At 34.2% G+C, this 12,377-nt stretch overlaps 1 protein-coding gene across 1 annotated transcript in view; it reads right to left on the bottom strand.

Annotated features, from left to right (window-relative positions):
* The window catches only part of LOC128989133 (uncharacterized), a 47,432-nt gene that overhangs the window by 21,201 nt on the left and 13,854 nt on the right, over positions 1-12,377 (bottom strand). Inside the window, exons 14-18 of the mRNA XM_054411000.1 lie at positions 10,185-10,399; positions 8,654-8,779; positions 7,427-7,583; positions 6,496-6,630; positions 802-1,013 (exon numbers count right to left, since the gene is read on the bottom strand). Coding sequence (XP_054266975.1) covers positions 802-1,013; positions 6,496-6,630; positions 7,427-7,583; positions 8,654-8,779; positions 10,185-10,399 — 845 coding nt within the window. The remainder of the gene's footprint in view (positions 1-801; positions 1,014-6,495; positions 6,631-7,426; positions 7,584-8,653; positions 8,780-10,184; positions 10,400-12,377) is intronic.

The raw sequence follows: 12,377 nt of genomic DNA, 5'->3' as shown, positions 1-12,377 counted from the left end.
TACTATAAAGCATATAAGTTAGCAGTTAAGGAAAGGCCAATTGGCTGGTTAGGATTGTTATGTACAAGGAGGCTAATCTGGACTGTCTACCAGGTAAGCTAGCTGATCCCTATCCTTGTACATAACAATCCTATAAAGCATATAATTAGTCTTTAAAACACTATACAACACGTTTTTAGGTTAGTTAAATCCAAGCGTTGAACGAAATAGGAAACGCTACACCAGCTGATCGTAGTCTGTTACCATTGCTGTAATTACTATTCTGTCTGAGCCAATAATCTTGAACGGTAACTAATTTATGAACTTGTTCTTTGGGTTATCTCATTGTAGGCTGAGTTATCTAGACAAATTTAACGTGTGACTATTTTGGTAAGAAAAAACCTATAACCTAGATACAAATAATGACAATATTATATTTTATTTTGTCATCTCCTGAAATTATGCCACTACTTAAAATATCCGAATCGCTCAACAATAGGATCTGTCACTAGACAAACAATTTTGTAGGTAAGTGTTGCTTTGACATAAAAATCTAAAAGCGGGAAATCACCATCAACATTTATCTAGTATATTGTTCAAATTGAGATGAGTAATGGACCTGGAAGAACCCTAGATTTCACGACGTAAGTGCTCTGGTAGAAAACAATGAGGTTCAGTTATAAAGTCGTCCGATAAGGGTTCCAGCCTGGTTCCCTGTGGACGTATGGTTCTTTTTAGGAGGACAGTCCCACAATGTTCTCGTCCGAGTCTGTACATTACACATTTCACCTTGGAGCCAGTCACTCTGCCACAGTAACGTACCTTGCAATATCTCTCTGTTTGTTGGGCACATAGTAGCCACGCAGAGTCTGTTGGTGCTGTTGTGGCAGTTGAGTTGTCGTGTTGGTACATCTGTCACAGTCCTCTTCACAGATATGAAGACATTCTGTCTCTGTCACACCCAGACTACGCAGACGCCAAGGTATGGGCTGCAGCTGATCGGTGACTCCGTACGCCATCACTGTGTAGCCTTTCTACAAAGAAACAACATCAAGAATAATGTTAATTCGCTCAACAAAATAAAAATGTTAAACATTATGCTTTGTAAAAATGTACAAGCTAAACACTAAACTAGAAACATTGATTAAACATACTTTAGAGATATGTTATCCTTATGGATCAGCTGAAGACAATTTTAAATGTTAGTGACTGATTCCTGCAGGGGTGTAGTGTGATTTTGTTACTATTTGTTTCTTGCTATTCCATAACTAGTTGAACCAAATAAAACGATCTAATTATAAACAATAGTCAGACTGAGTTTGTTTTAAGCCATATTTTAGTAAGCAGTTTGTAAACAACTGCTTCCATTTAAATGGAGCTTGTTTAAGTCCATATAAAGTCTTTCTTAATTTCAAAACTTTATCTTTATGATCAAACCCTTCAGGTACACACATATAAATTTCTTCATCTAAATTTCCATAGAGAAAAGCAGTTTTAACATAAAATTGCATTAGTTTGAGATTTTGTTTGGCAGCTAATGAAAATAACAAACGTAAAGTTGAATTACTTACAACTGGGCTGTAGGTTTCTTCATAGTCTATACCTTTTTCTTGGGCAAAACCTCTTACAACTAGTCTCGCTTTGTATTTTCCGTTATCCTTTCTTGTTAATACCCACTTGTTACTTAGGATCTTCTTGTTTAGTGCTTGCTTTTTGTCAACCACTTCCCACGTTTCATTCTCAATTAGGGAGTTTTTCTCATCCTCAATTGCTTGTAGCCAATTCTTTATATCTGGTCCTTTGATTGCTTCTTCATATGTCAACATCACAAAATCTTTATATCTTTCAGGTAGTTTAGTTTTTCTTCTTAGTTTGATGCTTTGTGTAGTATCAGTATTACTTGAACTTGGCTGTTCTTCATTGATTTCATTTTTGTCTGAAACCAACTCAAACTCTACTTCATTATTACTTATCTCACTTAGATTATCTGCACTCTCAATATCTTCATTTTCATTTTCGTCTTCTATCTGGTCATTTTCATTTTTGTCTTCTTTCTTGTCATTTTCATTTTTGTCTCCTTTCTGGTCATTCTCATCGTTTAGACTGTCATCGTCTTCAATAATTGTTGTTTTCTCCTGTTCTTTGCCAACATGCTTGCTTTTGTACTCAACGAATTTCACATCTCTTGAGACTTTTATTTTCCTAGAGCGTTCATCCCATATCCTATATGCATTCAGACCATATCCCACAAAAATAAATGATTCATTTCTGATATCCAACTTTCCTAAGTTAGGCCTCGTTATACAAGCATAAACTTTGCTGCCGAAAATTCTTAATCTTGATAGATCTGGTTTTTGGCCATACCATTTTTCACATGGTGTAGTGTCAACTGACTCACAAGGACTTCTGTTTACAATGTATGCAGCTGTTCTTATGGCTTCTCCCCATAGCTCTTTACTTAATTCTGAATCAAACAGCAGTGCTCTTGTTTTTTCTAAAAGAGTTCGGTTCATCCTCTCAGCTTTGCCATTTAGTTGTGGCGAATAAGGAACAGTGTAGTCTAACACTATACCCTTTGTTTTACACAAATCTTGGAGATCCTTCGAAATATATTCTCCACCATTGTCACATCGGATCTTGTGAATTTTTAAGTTCCATTTAGCCTCTACTTCTGCAAAATATTGTTTTACTGCATCAAACACTTCATACTTGCCTTTTAAAAGATATACCATAGTAAAGTTTGTGTAATCATCAATAAATGTGATAAAATATCTTTTACCATCATGAGTACTTGGTTCTACTGGTCCACATACATCAGTGTGAATTATTTCTAGTGGTCTTGTTGCTCTTGTTCTTTCAGTATTAAAAGGTAACCTTGTCTGTTTAGCCTTCAAACAGACTTCACAAGTCGTTCTTCTATCACAGGTCTTCAAACATTGGCCAGACAATTTTATACCTTCTGACATAGAAATGAGTTTATTTAAACTATCAAAACTAATATGTCCCATTCTTCTATGCCACAAAATTACACTATCATCCACTACCGGTTTACTTGTTTCCCTTTCTATTAACTGAGCATTTAAATTACTATTAATGTCAAACATCTTCACTGTGAACATTCCATTTGAATTTTTTAAGCCTTCCAACACTTTATCTCCAGTTTTTTTAAGTCCTATCATAACTTTATTTTCAGAGAAAGTAACCTCACCACCATTATTAGTTATTGCAGAAACAGACAATAAGTTTTTACTGAGTTCAGGAACATATATAGCACATTATTCAGGATACATTCTTTGGATTTTACAGTTCCACTCGTTGAAGCTAACATGGTTTGATTTTTCTTTGCAACATATATTTCAGAAGAAATATTTTGTTTATTACTTAACAAATCTTCACAATTTGTCATATGTGAAGATGTGCCTGAATCAACAACCCATTCAGATAGGCCTACTAAAGTTTTTCTAATTTTTCTAATTTTTCAGATTTTCTAAAGTAACAATCTTTTTCATTATGATTTGACTTTTTACATATATTACAAAATAAATTTGGCTTTATATTTCTTTTTTCAAACTTGTTAACAAATTTTTTTACATTTCCACAGGTGTTTGCTAAATGACCAACAGCATTGCATTTAAAACATCGCCTTTCATTATCAGAGTTAGCCCTATTGTATGTAGGCTTGCAGTACTTTGCTTTATGGCCTGGAATTTTTCAGTTGTGACAAACAACTTGGAACGCAAGATTTTTCTCTAGGCTTACCTCCTTTAACTCACTTCTTGACTCTTCTGCTAACAGTCTCGCTGTTAGATTTGCCAATGTCTTTTCTTCATTGGGCATTGATTCCCAGGCAGTTACAAAATACTTAAATCTATCTGGCAGACTGACAAGAATTTTTGATATTACCATTTTGTCATCAATATCTTGTTTTAAAGTTTTTAGTCTGTGTGCTATGTTTTCAATTCTACTTATGTGAGAACTTATATCAGAATTAGGCTCATACTTGAGGTTAAAGAATTCTTGTAATAACGAGTACTTCTGCTGCTCTGAGTCTCTTTCATAAATATTACACAGCTTTAAAAACATTTCTCTTGAGTTTTCAAAGTTAATGATATGTAACATCGGTCCCTTCTTAATAGAACTAACTATACACTTCTGAGCCTTGGCATCTCTAATCCAATCAGCCTTCTTCTTTCCATCACCCATATCTTCAAGTTTCTCAGAACCATCAACAATACTCATCAAATCACTGGATTGAAATATTATTTTAATCTGAAATTTCCACAATGGAAAAGTTTCAACTCCTTTGAGTTTTTCTACGAAATCATCTTCTTTTACTGATGCCATTGTTAGTCTTACTTTTACTATTTCACTCACCTTCACTGAGTGAAAATTTAAAAACGTACGTTTTCAGCAAAAGCACTTTGCAAATTCTTTTCCCATTTTTTCAAAACTTTTATTATTATTTTTATTTCATTAACATTTGAAGTTTCATAAAATGTCCATGGTAACGCGATATCTTTGGTAGTTTCTTTTTAAAAGAGCATCTTTAGTTGAAAAACACAAAATCCTGTCACGACCATAACGGACGTTTAAACGAATATTAAAAATAGTTAATATTATTTTTATAACTATGTTTTGCTATAAACTAATTTACTTTTATGACCATTATACAATAAAAAGGTCACTGAGCTTTTGGTATATTTGGTCTTTCTAGAAAAAAATAAAAAAACTCAAAAAATTGAAAAAAAGCCAATAAAATCTTTTTAAGTTTGTATAACTCCGAAGAAACTTACCTGAGACCCGAAAAATCGTTATGTTTGTATAGAGGCGTGCTTCTTTTGTGTATAAAACATTGAAATATGACGATATTTTAATTTTTGAAATTTTTATGATAGAAATCATAAACGTGATGGTCAGGGACAAGCGGTACGGTCGTGAATTGTCTGGAATAATCAAAATCTTTCTAAACAATCCTTCAATTATCCTGTTAGTTATAATAAAAATATGTGTTTCAATTGAACTAAAATGTTCAATTTACAATTATATTAAAGTTATTGTCACGACCAAACACACTATAATCCATAATGCTGGATTGGTCGTGAAAAAACCCGCGATGGTCGTGAAACTTTGGTCGTGAAATTACGTGTTATTTGGCTCTGTTCTGGCGGTAGCCCTGCACCTCATGTTCAAGGATACAAAGTGGACTTCTACGTTAATCTAGCAATTGAAATATCTTATAAACAAAAATTAACACCATGTCTACTTCATCGAATGACTACGTACGGTCATGGACACACCAAAATTACAAAAAACACAATCTTTCCTTTATTAATCTTGTAATTCCTCCTTTCAACTTGAAACGACCGGCACTACAATCCTGACGTACACCCCGAACTAGTCTCTGAAACCAACTGACTCCATCGACGCCAGGCTTGCCACTGTCGTGCTCCAAAGTTGAAAATTTTTCCCAAATGGTCGTGACGCCAAATCGAGGGACAGACATATTTTGTCATGGTAGTCAGTTTGTAATGACAATAAAATTATAATATGCTCCTTTTTTGTAAGTTTAATAACCATTGATGACATAAAAATATGGCCTTATATATTTCGGCATGAATAATTAGTCTAAAAACAGTGTGAAAGTTGGAAAATGTACCCTAGGGACACGTCATGGTCGTGAATTTCGAGACTTTAAAAATACGAAAAAAATACCTAGAACCTATTTAAAACCAAATAAATGTGTGTAACATGTTGCCCCCGTCCCAAAAAATATTAAAACACATAATAATAAACTACAAATCCAGTATCTACGAAGTAAAAGGCCAGGGACATGAAAACGTACGTTTTTAAATTTTCACTCCACTACACTTTAACTCTTAGGGTTTTACTAGAAGATTACTTCTTGTTTTTACAGTTATTAATGGGCCCATAACCTGTTGACTTCTTAAGTGAAAGTAAATTACTAACACCTAAGGTTTTTACTTTTACAATAATTATCTTTTATTTTACTGAAGTACACCAAGGCCCCACTAGAAAAAACAGGCCATGCTGCAGCGCGGGCAGCACAACATTACGTCACAGTGGTGGATAGTTGTACTAAACTCTTACCATTACAATATTACAAACAGCCAGCTTGTTTATTTACCAAAAACATATGGGAATGGTGATGATAATGAATTTATCAATGAAATCTATCCACTAGTGTGACGTCATGGATCCTGCAGCATGGCCTGTTTTTTCTAGTGGGGCCTTGAGTACACACACAACATTTTTACTCAAACATAACTTATTCAAAATTCTCTTTACAATAAAAACAATCCTAACTATTTACACATGATCAGCTGTTACCAACATAAATTAAATTAAATACAGAACAAGTAGCAGCAAACATATTATATAAAAATAAAATTACATTCAACAATCATCTCTGATTTAAATCTGGCTAAACCCTAAATTATCTATGGAAACAATAATTGAACTAAGCCAAACAGAGTAAAACAAAGGGGGAAAACTTACCCTGTTTCGACTGAGATATGCAACGTTATTCTCAACAAAACCATGTCGCAATATTTCCTCACTGGTGTCATTGTCAATCAAGCGAAGTACGAGACTCTCTACAGGTGACCATATGTGGAGGCTGCAGGGCACTGACTATAGAAATTAAATATATTATTAATCATATTTTTTTTTTTTTTTTTTTTTTTAAGGGAGAGGAGGGAAAATGCTTTTACGCACACAGGTAGCCAGCCTGTAGTGTGAGACTCCTGAATCTATCGCAGACTACTCACTAAAAAACCCCCTCTACTCTGTTGGACACAGACCTGGAATTGTTTGTCACATTACTTCAAGTCAGGCCAACATGTTACCTAAGCCCTCAGGGCTCTCACCGTTTATGGCATTTGGATACTTTAAGACCTACACCGCATCCCGGTCAAGGTCGAGCTTCTTGGCGCGGAGAATACCCTGGATGTAATGTGACACACAGGTCCAATTGTCCTCACCCTCCGTCATCATCGGTATGACCGTGTCCACCGACAGCAGTCCTACTAACTGTTGAGCCTCCAGGCGGGGCCTTTCCCAACGCTGGCAGTATTATTAATCATATGCCTACTTTACAGTTTTGAGTTAAAAGGACCTCAACAAACAAAATCTTAATCAAAATCGTTTGAGCCATTTTTTGAAAAAATCCAATTTTTCAGTTATTTTATAGGTTTTTAAACCCACACGAATTTTACTGGTCTCACACACACACATGGAAATCACTTTGAAAAAAACTTTTTTTTGTGTTCAGAGAATCCAAAAAGGAAATTTCCTCCCAAAACACAAACTTGAAAATGTTTACACAAACAATAATTTGTTTCTCTCCCTTTATTTATGTATGGGGTAGAAAGTTAAAAAGAAAACAAATCAACGGCAGAAGGAAGTAAAAAACTTTTCAGATCCTGACCTCGGTAGAGTGGATGTTGAGCACACATCGCACCAAAACCACCCAGCTGTCTACGGGGTGAGTCTCCCCTAGATAATCCTTCAATACCATCTTAACGTCATCTTCAGCATGGAAGGGGTAGAGACTTCGCAGATGGGGTACATACGACATCATCTTTCTGAAATATTCACTAGTTTTGAACCTTTTTTTTGTTTTAGGACACTAGGCACTTGCTTTGGATTGTTTTTCACATTATTTCAGGCTAGATCTAGAGGTGCGGTACTATCACTTAGATAAAATCTGTTGGTGATTTGGCGGGAATTGAACCTAGGACCTCAGGGACGCAAGTCCCACGCTCTACCACTAGACCAGCTCGCTCCTCCGATTTTGAACCTTTAGGCCTCCTGTAATATAAAAACCACTTCATTGGAAGCTGTGTATTTTAGAAAAATTTTGAAATTGGTTTAAAATTGTATTAACAGTTTTTTTTTGCTATTTTTTATATTTATCAACACCCCACACATCCTTAGCTACAATTTAGTCTATCTAGGTAAACATTTTGTCTTTTTCTAAACAATAACATTTTAGTGCAATATAGTTAGAAGGCAATAGCTAGAGATTGATGTGGGTAGGCAATGTGTGGAGAAGAGAGGAACATTTGACAGAGTTGCTACCAGGAAAACTGGATGGCAGAATGGTTCCCTCGATGACCATACTCGTCAGGCACAATGGAAGACAGGACTGCTTGATCCTAATTCTGCTTAGTTTATAAAGCCACAAGTAAGTGGTTATTTAAACAAACATATTGAAGTAAAAAATATTGTGGAATTTAAATAATCTTTTGATTATTTGAGATCAGAATTACACACTACTATTTTGATCTGAAATATTGTACATGTATGCAAAGTTTTTTGGTTTTTAGCATGTTATTATTATTACTACACTACTAGGCCTACTACTAAACATAGAGATAGAAAAATAAATAGTACCTGGTAATAATATTATCATAAATATTTAATAGGTATTTAATAGGTCAGAAAAATATCCAAGATGTAGGAACCTCTGCATTACAATTACAATATAAACAAAGCCAAACACAATGAAAGAGCTATGTGTGGTGAAAGAGGCCAATAAAGACATCTCAAATTAAATATTAGTGTTTTTACAACCAACATTTCACATCTAAAACTCCATAAATCTTTTGTAATAAATATGTTCTAATAGTTACAATTTGAAACTGTGCCTTACCTAAGTAGCAGAATTGTTTTGTTTTGATCATTCAATAGCAAGTTTTTCTCTTTGCATGTTATCAGCTTCCTCAAAGATACTTCTTCTATAGCTAGCTTTGATTTGTCTTTCTTCTTTTTGTCAACTCTTGAACAAACCAAAATGTATAACTGTTATGCAAAACATTTGACGAGTAGTTTATATGCAAAATAATAAAGATAGAACTAGAAGGATAAAGCCAAAAGGAATGGAGCTAAAGAGGGTGGATAGATGAAGCAAAGAGAAATTAGGAGAATGAAGGAGTCATATGATAGTTGGAGACAGAATAGGAACTGTGGAAAGATAAAGATGAAGATGAAAAGCCTAACTAATGAGAATAACCAAACTGTGACAGTATGTATATGTAAATTAAAACAAATAAACTGGTAATTTATAGCAAACTACCAGTTTTAAGCTTTCAAGTGAAAATACCATTGTAAATTACAATAAAAAAATATTTTAAGAAATACATCTCTAATGAAAAGACTGAAGAAGTTGAGAATAAAATAAAAACATTACAAGTTTCTTTTTTGACTCTTTTAGCGAATTTCCCTATAGGGAAGTAGCTAATTTCCCTATAGGGAAGTAGTAGGTGGCACGGTAAGACCTAGACCCGGGACCGATTTACTTTTTCATTTTGATGTCCCCAGAGGCCAAAAACACCATTCGTTCAAATTTTTATATATGTATATATATATAGACATATATATATATATATATATACGTCCGTGAACGCGATAACTTGAGTAATTTTTGTCCGATTTTGATGAAATTTGGTTTAAAGGTGTAAAGCGGGATAAACTTGAATGAGATCGCGAACCAGCATGATCGGACCATGGGAACGGGGCTTTACGGGGGGTTTTATGGGGTAAAAATTGGTTTTTCTCACTTTTGACCCTCAAAACACAAAATTTCCCAATTTCTCTTTAGACCTTTTTAAAGAGCTTAAAAAAACAATTAATTTAGTATATAAAAGTATTTTTGTTCGGTTAATAGTAACGGAGAAAATTAAAAAAATTGTAAATTTAAAATTCCCATGTTATTCTTATGGGGAATATTGTAAAATGTTGTAGTTTGCTTGTTTATGGATAGGGTATATTTTGTATTTTGATCAAATTTATTTATTTTGTACTAAGCTATCAATATTTTACAAAAAAACACACTTTATTAGTTTCCTTGTAGCAGCAAACCTAGGTACTCGTTAAACCTAATGTTATTAAAATATATTTAATTGAAAATCAATTAAGACAAATGGAAATTCGCTTAGTCGGCAGGTTTGCTGCGGCGGGGGTATTTTTACTAGTGAATGAAACTTAGTACATTAAAGGGTAGCAATTTAATTAAACCACAAATTTTGGTTTGCAAAAATAAATTTACCTTGTAAAAGATAAATCAAATGTTGCTGTTTAAAATGAACTTACTAAGCCAGTATTTTTTATTTTGAGTTAGGTATGTGATAAAAAGTTAAATTTGCTGGACTAGAATAGAAATAGAAACAAATTGTAAGTCTTACTTCTCAGTGATTTCACTTTTTGATTTATCTTCAGTTTTAACTCTGTCTGTCGGCTTTCCCTTTGATTTATCATTCTTTTTGCCTTTTACTCCTTTTCCATCTGTGGTTTGTTCTTTTATTTCTTCTTTTTGTCCTTTTTGTTGCTTCGACTCATTTTGCTCAACAATATACTTAAAGCATTCAGGCTTAATGGATTTAAGGGTTTTCATACCAAACTATAAGCATAGTAAAAATAAGATTATATACAAAATATATGATGTTTATTGCTATAAATACATTGTTTCAACAGGTCAAAATATGTAGTTTCAAAGTTGGTGAAATCACAATAAGTAAAAAAATTGTAACCATCAAAACAAATTCTTCAAACTCTAGATAGAAATACATGGCTAGTTGCACACACACTCGTAATAGACGGCCAGTAAAAATCGGCCAATATTACACGATCGATGTGTACATTGTACAGCTTTTTTTCAGGCTTCAATCAGTGGTAGGCGTATGTGCCAGGTCCTCTTTACTTATGTGGAAACTAGTGAAATCTCTAAATCTCTATCTGGTCATAAAAATTGGTCTAAAATCAGTATGTGCAATTAGTAGATGGATTAGCGTCTTCAGCTGGTCCATTGGAGTCAGGGGTGCCCATGCCCCCCAAGGACAATAGCGCGAGTCCCCCGCAAAATGTAACCACCCCCCCCCCCCCAGTGGTGGCATCACAGTAGGAGGGGGCGCTCCCCCAGAAAATTTTTGAAATTTTAGACATAAAATAGATAGGTTTTTATCATTTGAGGCACATAATTAGAAGTTGGGTTGGTTAAAAAATGGTACGTTATTTTCTTTAGCTTAATTAGTATTGAAAACGTTGGTTTATCGCGAGTTTGTCGTAATTGAGTTTGTCTCTATTACTCTCCTTCCCAAACAATATACAATAAAAACAACAAAGACTCCCTTTGCTCACACTTGCCGTAAGCCAAGGTTTTTTCTCAAACCAAGAAGTGCAAAGTGTTCTAATTTTCTTAGGACCATCTTCTTGGTGAGATCCTTGCTTTTTAATAGGTAATTTTTCCTCCAGAGCGAGGTTAGAAAAGTTTAATGTCAAAAGATTATCCACTTCATTAATTTTCAAAAGCTAAAATTAAACGAAATTAAGTTAGGCCTACCGTGTGTCAATCATCACAACTGTGAGTTAATAGTATTAAAATATAACTAATATTTTGCTGAAAGTATAAATAATTCTATTAATTTAGTAGACTACTTCAAGTATTTTACTTAGTAGGTCTAGTCTTTCTGTTATGTCTACTCTACGTCTACTCTACTCGTCTACTAAACATGTTATTGAAATAGTAAATAATTAAAAACTAATAGGCATTGGCCTGCTCAAAACTATCTATCTACAAACATACAATTAGTCTGTAAATTTACAATTTAAATCATGGCAAGAACTGCATTTTTTAATAATAACTCACAATTCTGAAGATTGCAGTATCGTTGAAGTAGGCCTAACCCCATTTGAACCACGAACACCCACTTCACAATAACATCACCACACCATCATCACGCCTTTAAATTTAAATGATCACTAAAACCGACAAAATCGTAGTATAGCTACATACTCTAATAAATCTGTAATAATATCACAAAACTTTTTTTTTAAAGAGGTTGGCGGCCTATTTTTACCTTGCATTTGCCCGTCCACATAGACTAAGCGCCCGTGCGTGGAACGTTTACACACTAAAAGTGTGTGTTGTGTTTACTTACTAAAAGTGTTAACTTATTAGTTCATAAAATATTTCATACAACTACAACCCGTTTGCCGGTTGGTGTGCAACATAAACGTAACACGGGCGGCGGGAATCGGGATGTAAACAAAGTAACACTATAAGCAACACTCCCAGCGATAATAGATCCCACCACATTAGCGAATTTAGAGTACAAAGTAGTGGAGGGAGAGCTCACTTGCCACTCGGTTGCCGCCAGTACAGTGCTAGCGCATCTCACCGGCCATGTTAAACCTGACGAGTTGTGTTATGTTTTATATTTATGCTTCATTATGAGCACAACTTGTCTCTTAATGTCCATACATCATAAACATATTTATTTGTTGACAAAAATTTGTATTTTTTAATTTTCCCCCCCAAATCTAAAAAAACATCATTAAATCTCAAATTCCCCCCCAAAATTGAATTGTATAGCGCGGTT

Source organism: Macrosteles quadrilineatus, unplaced genomic scaffold, assembly GCF_028750875.1.
Source record: "Macrosteles quadrilineatus isolate MER2022 unplaced genomic scaffold, UCM_ALF_1.0 Scaffold_3__2_contigs__length_128488019, whole genome shotgun sequence".
NCBI classification, from domain to species: domain Eukaryota; kingdom Metazoa; phylum Arthropoda; class Insecta; order Hemiptera; family Cicadellidae; genus Macrosteles; species Macrosteles quadrilineatus.
Note: the sequence above shows the minus strand (reverse complement) of the source record. Positions and strands in the feature narration are given on the sequence as shown.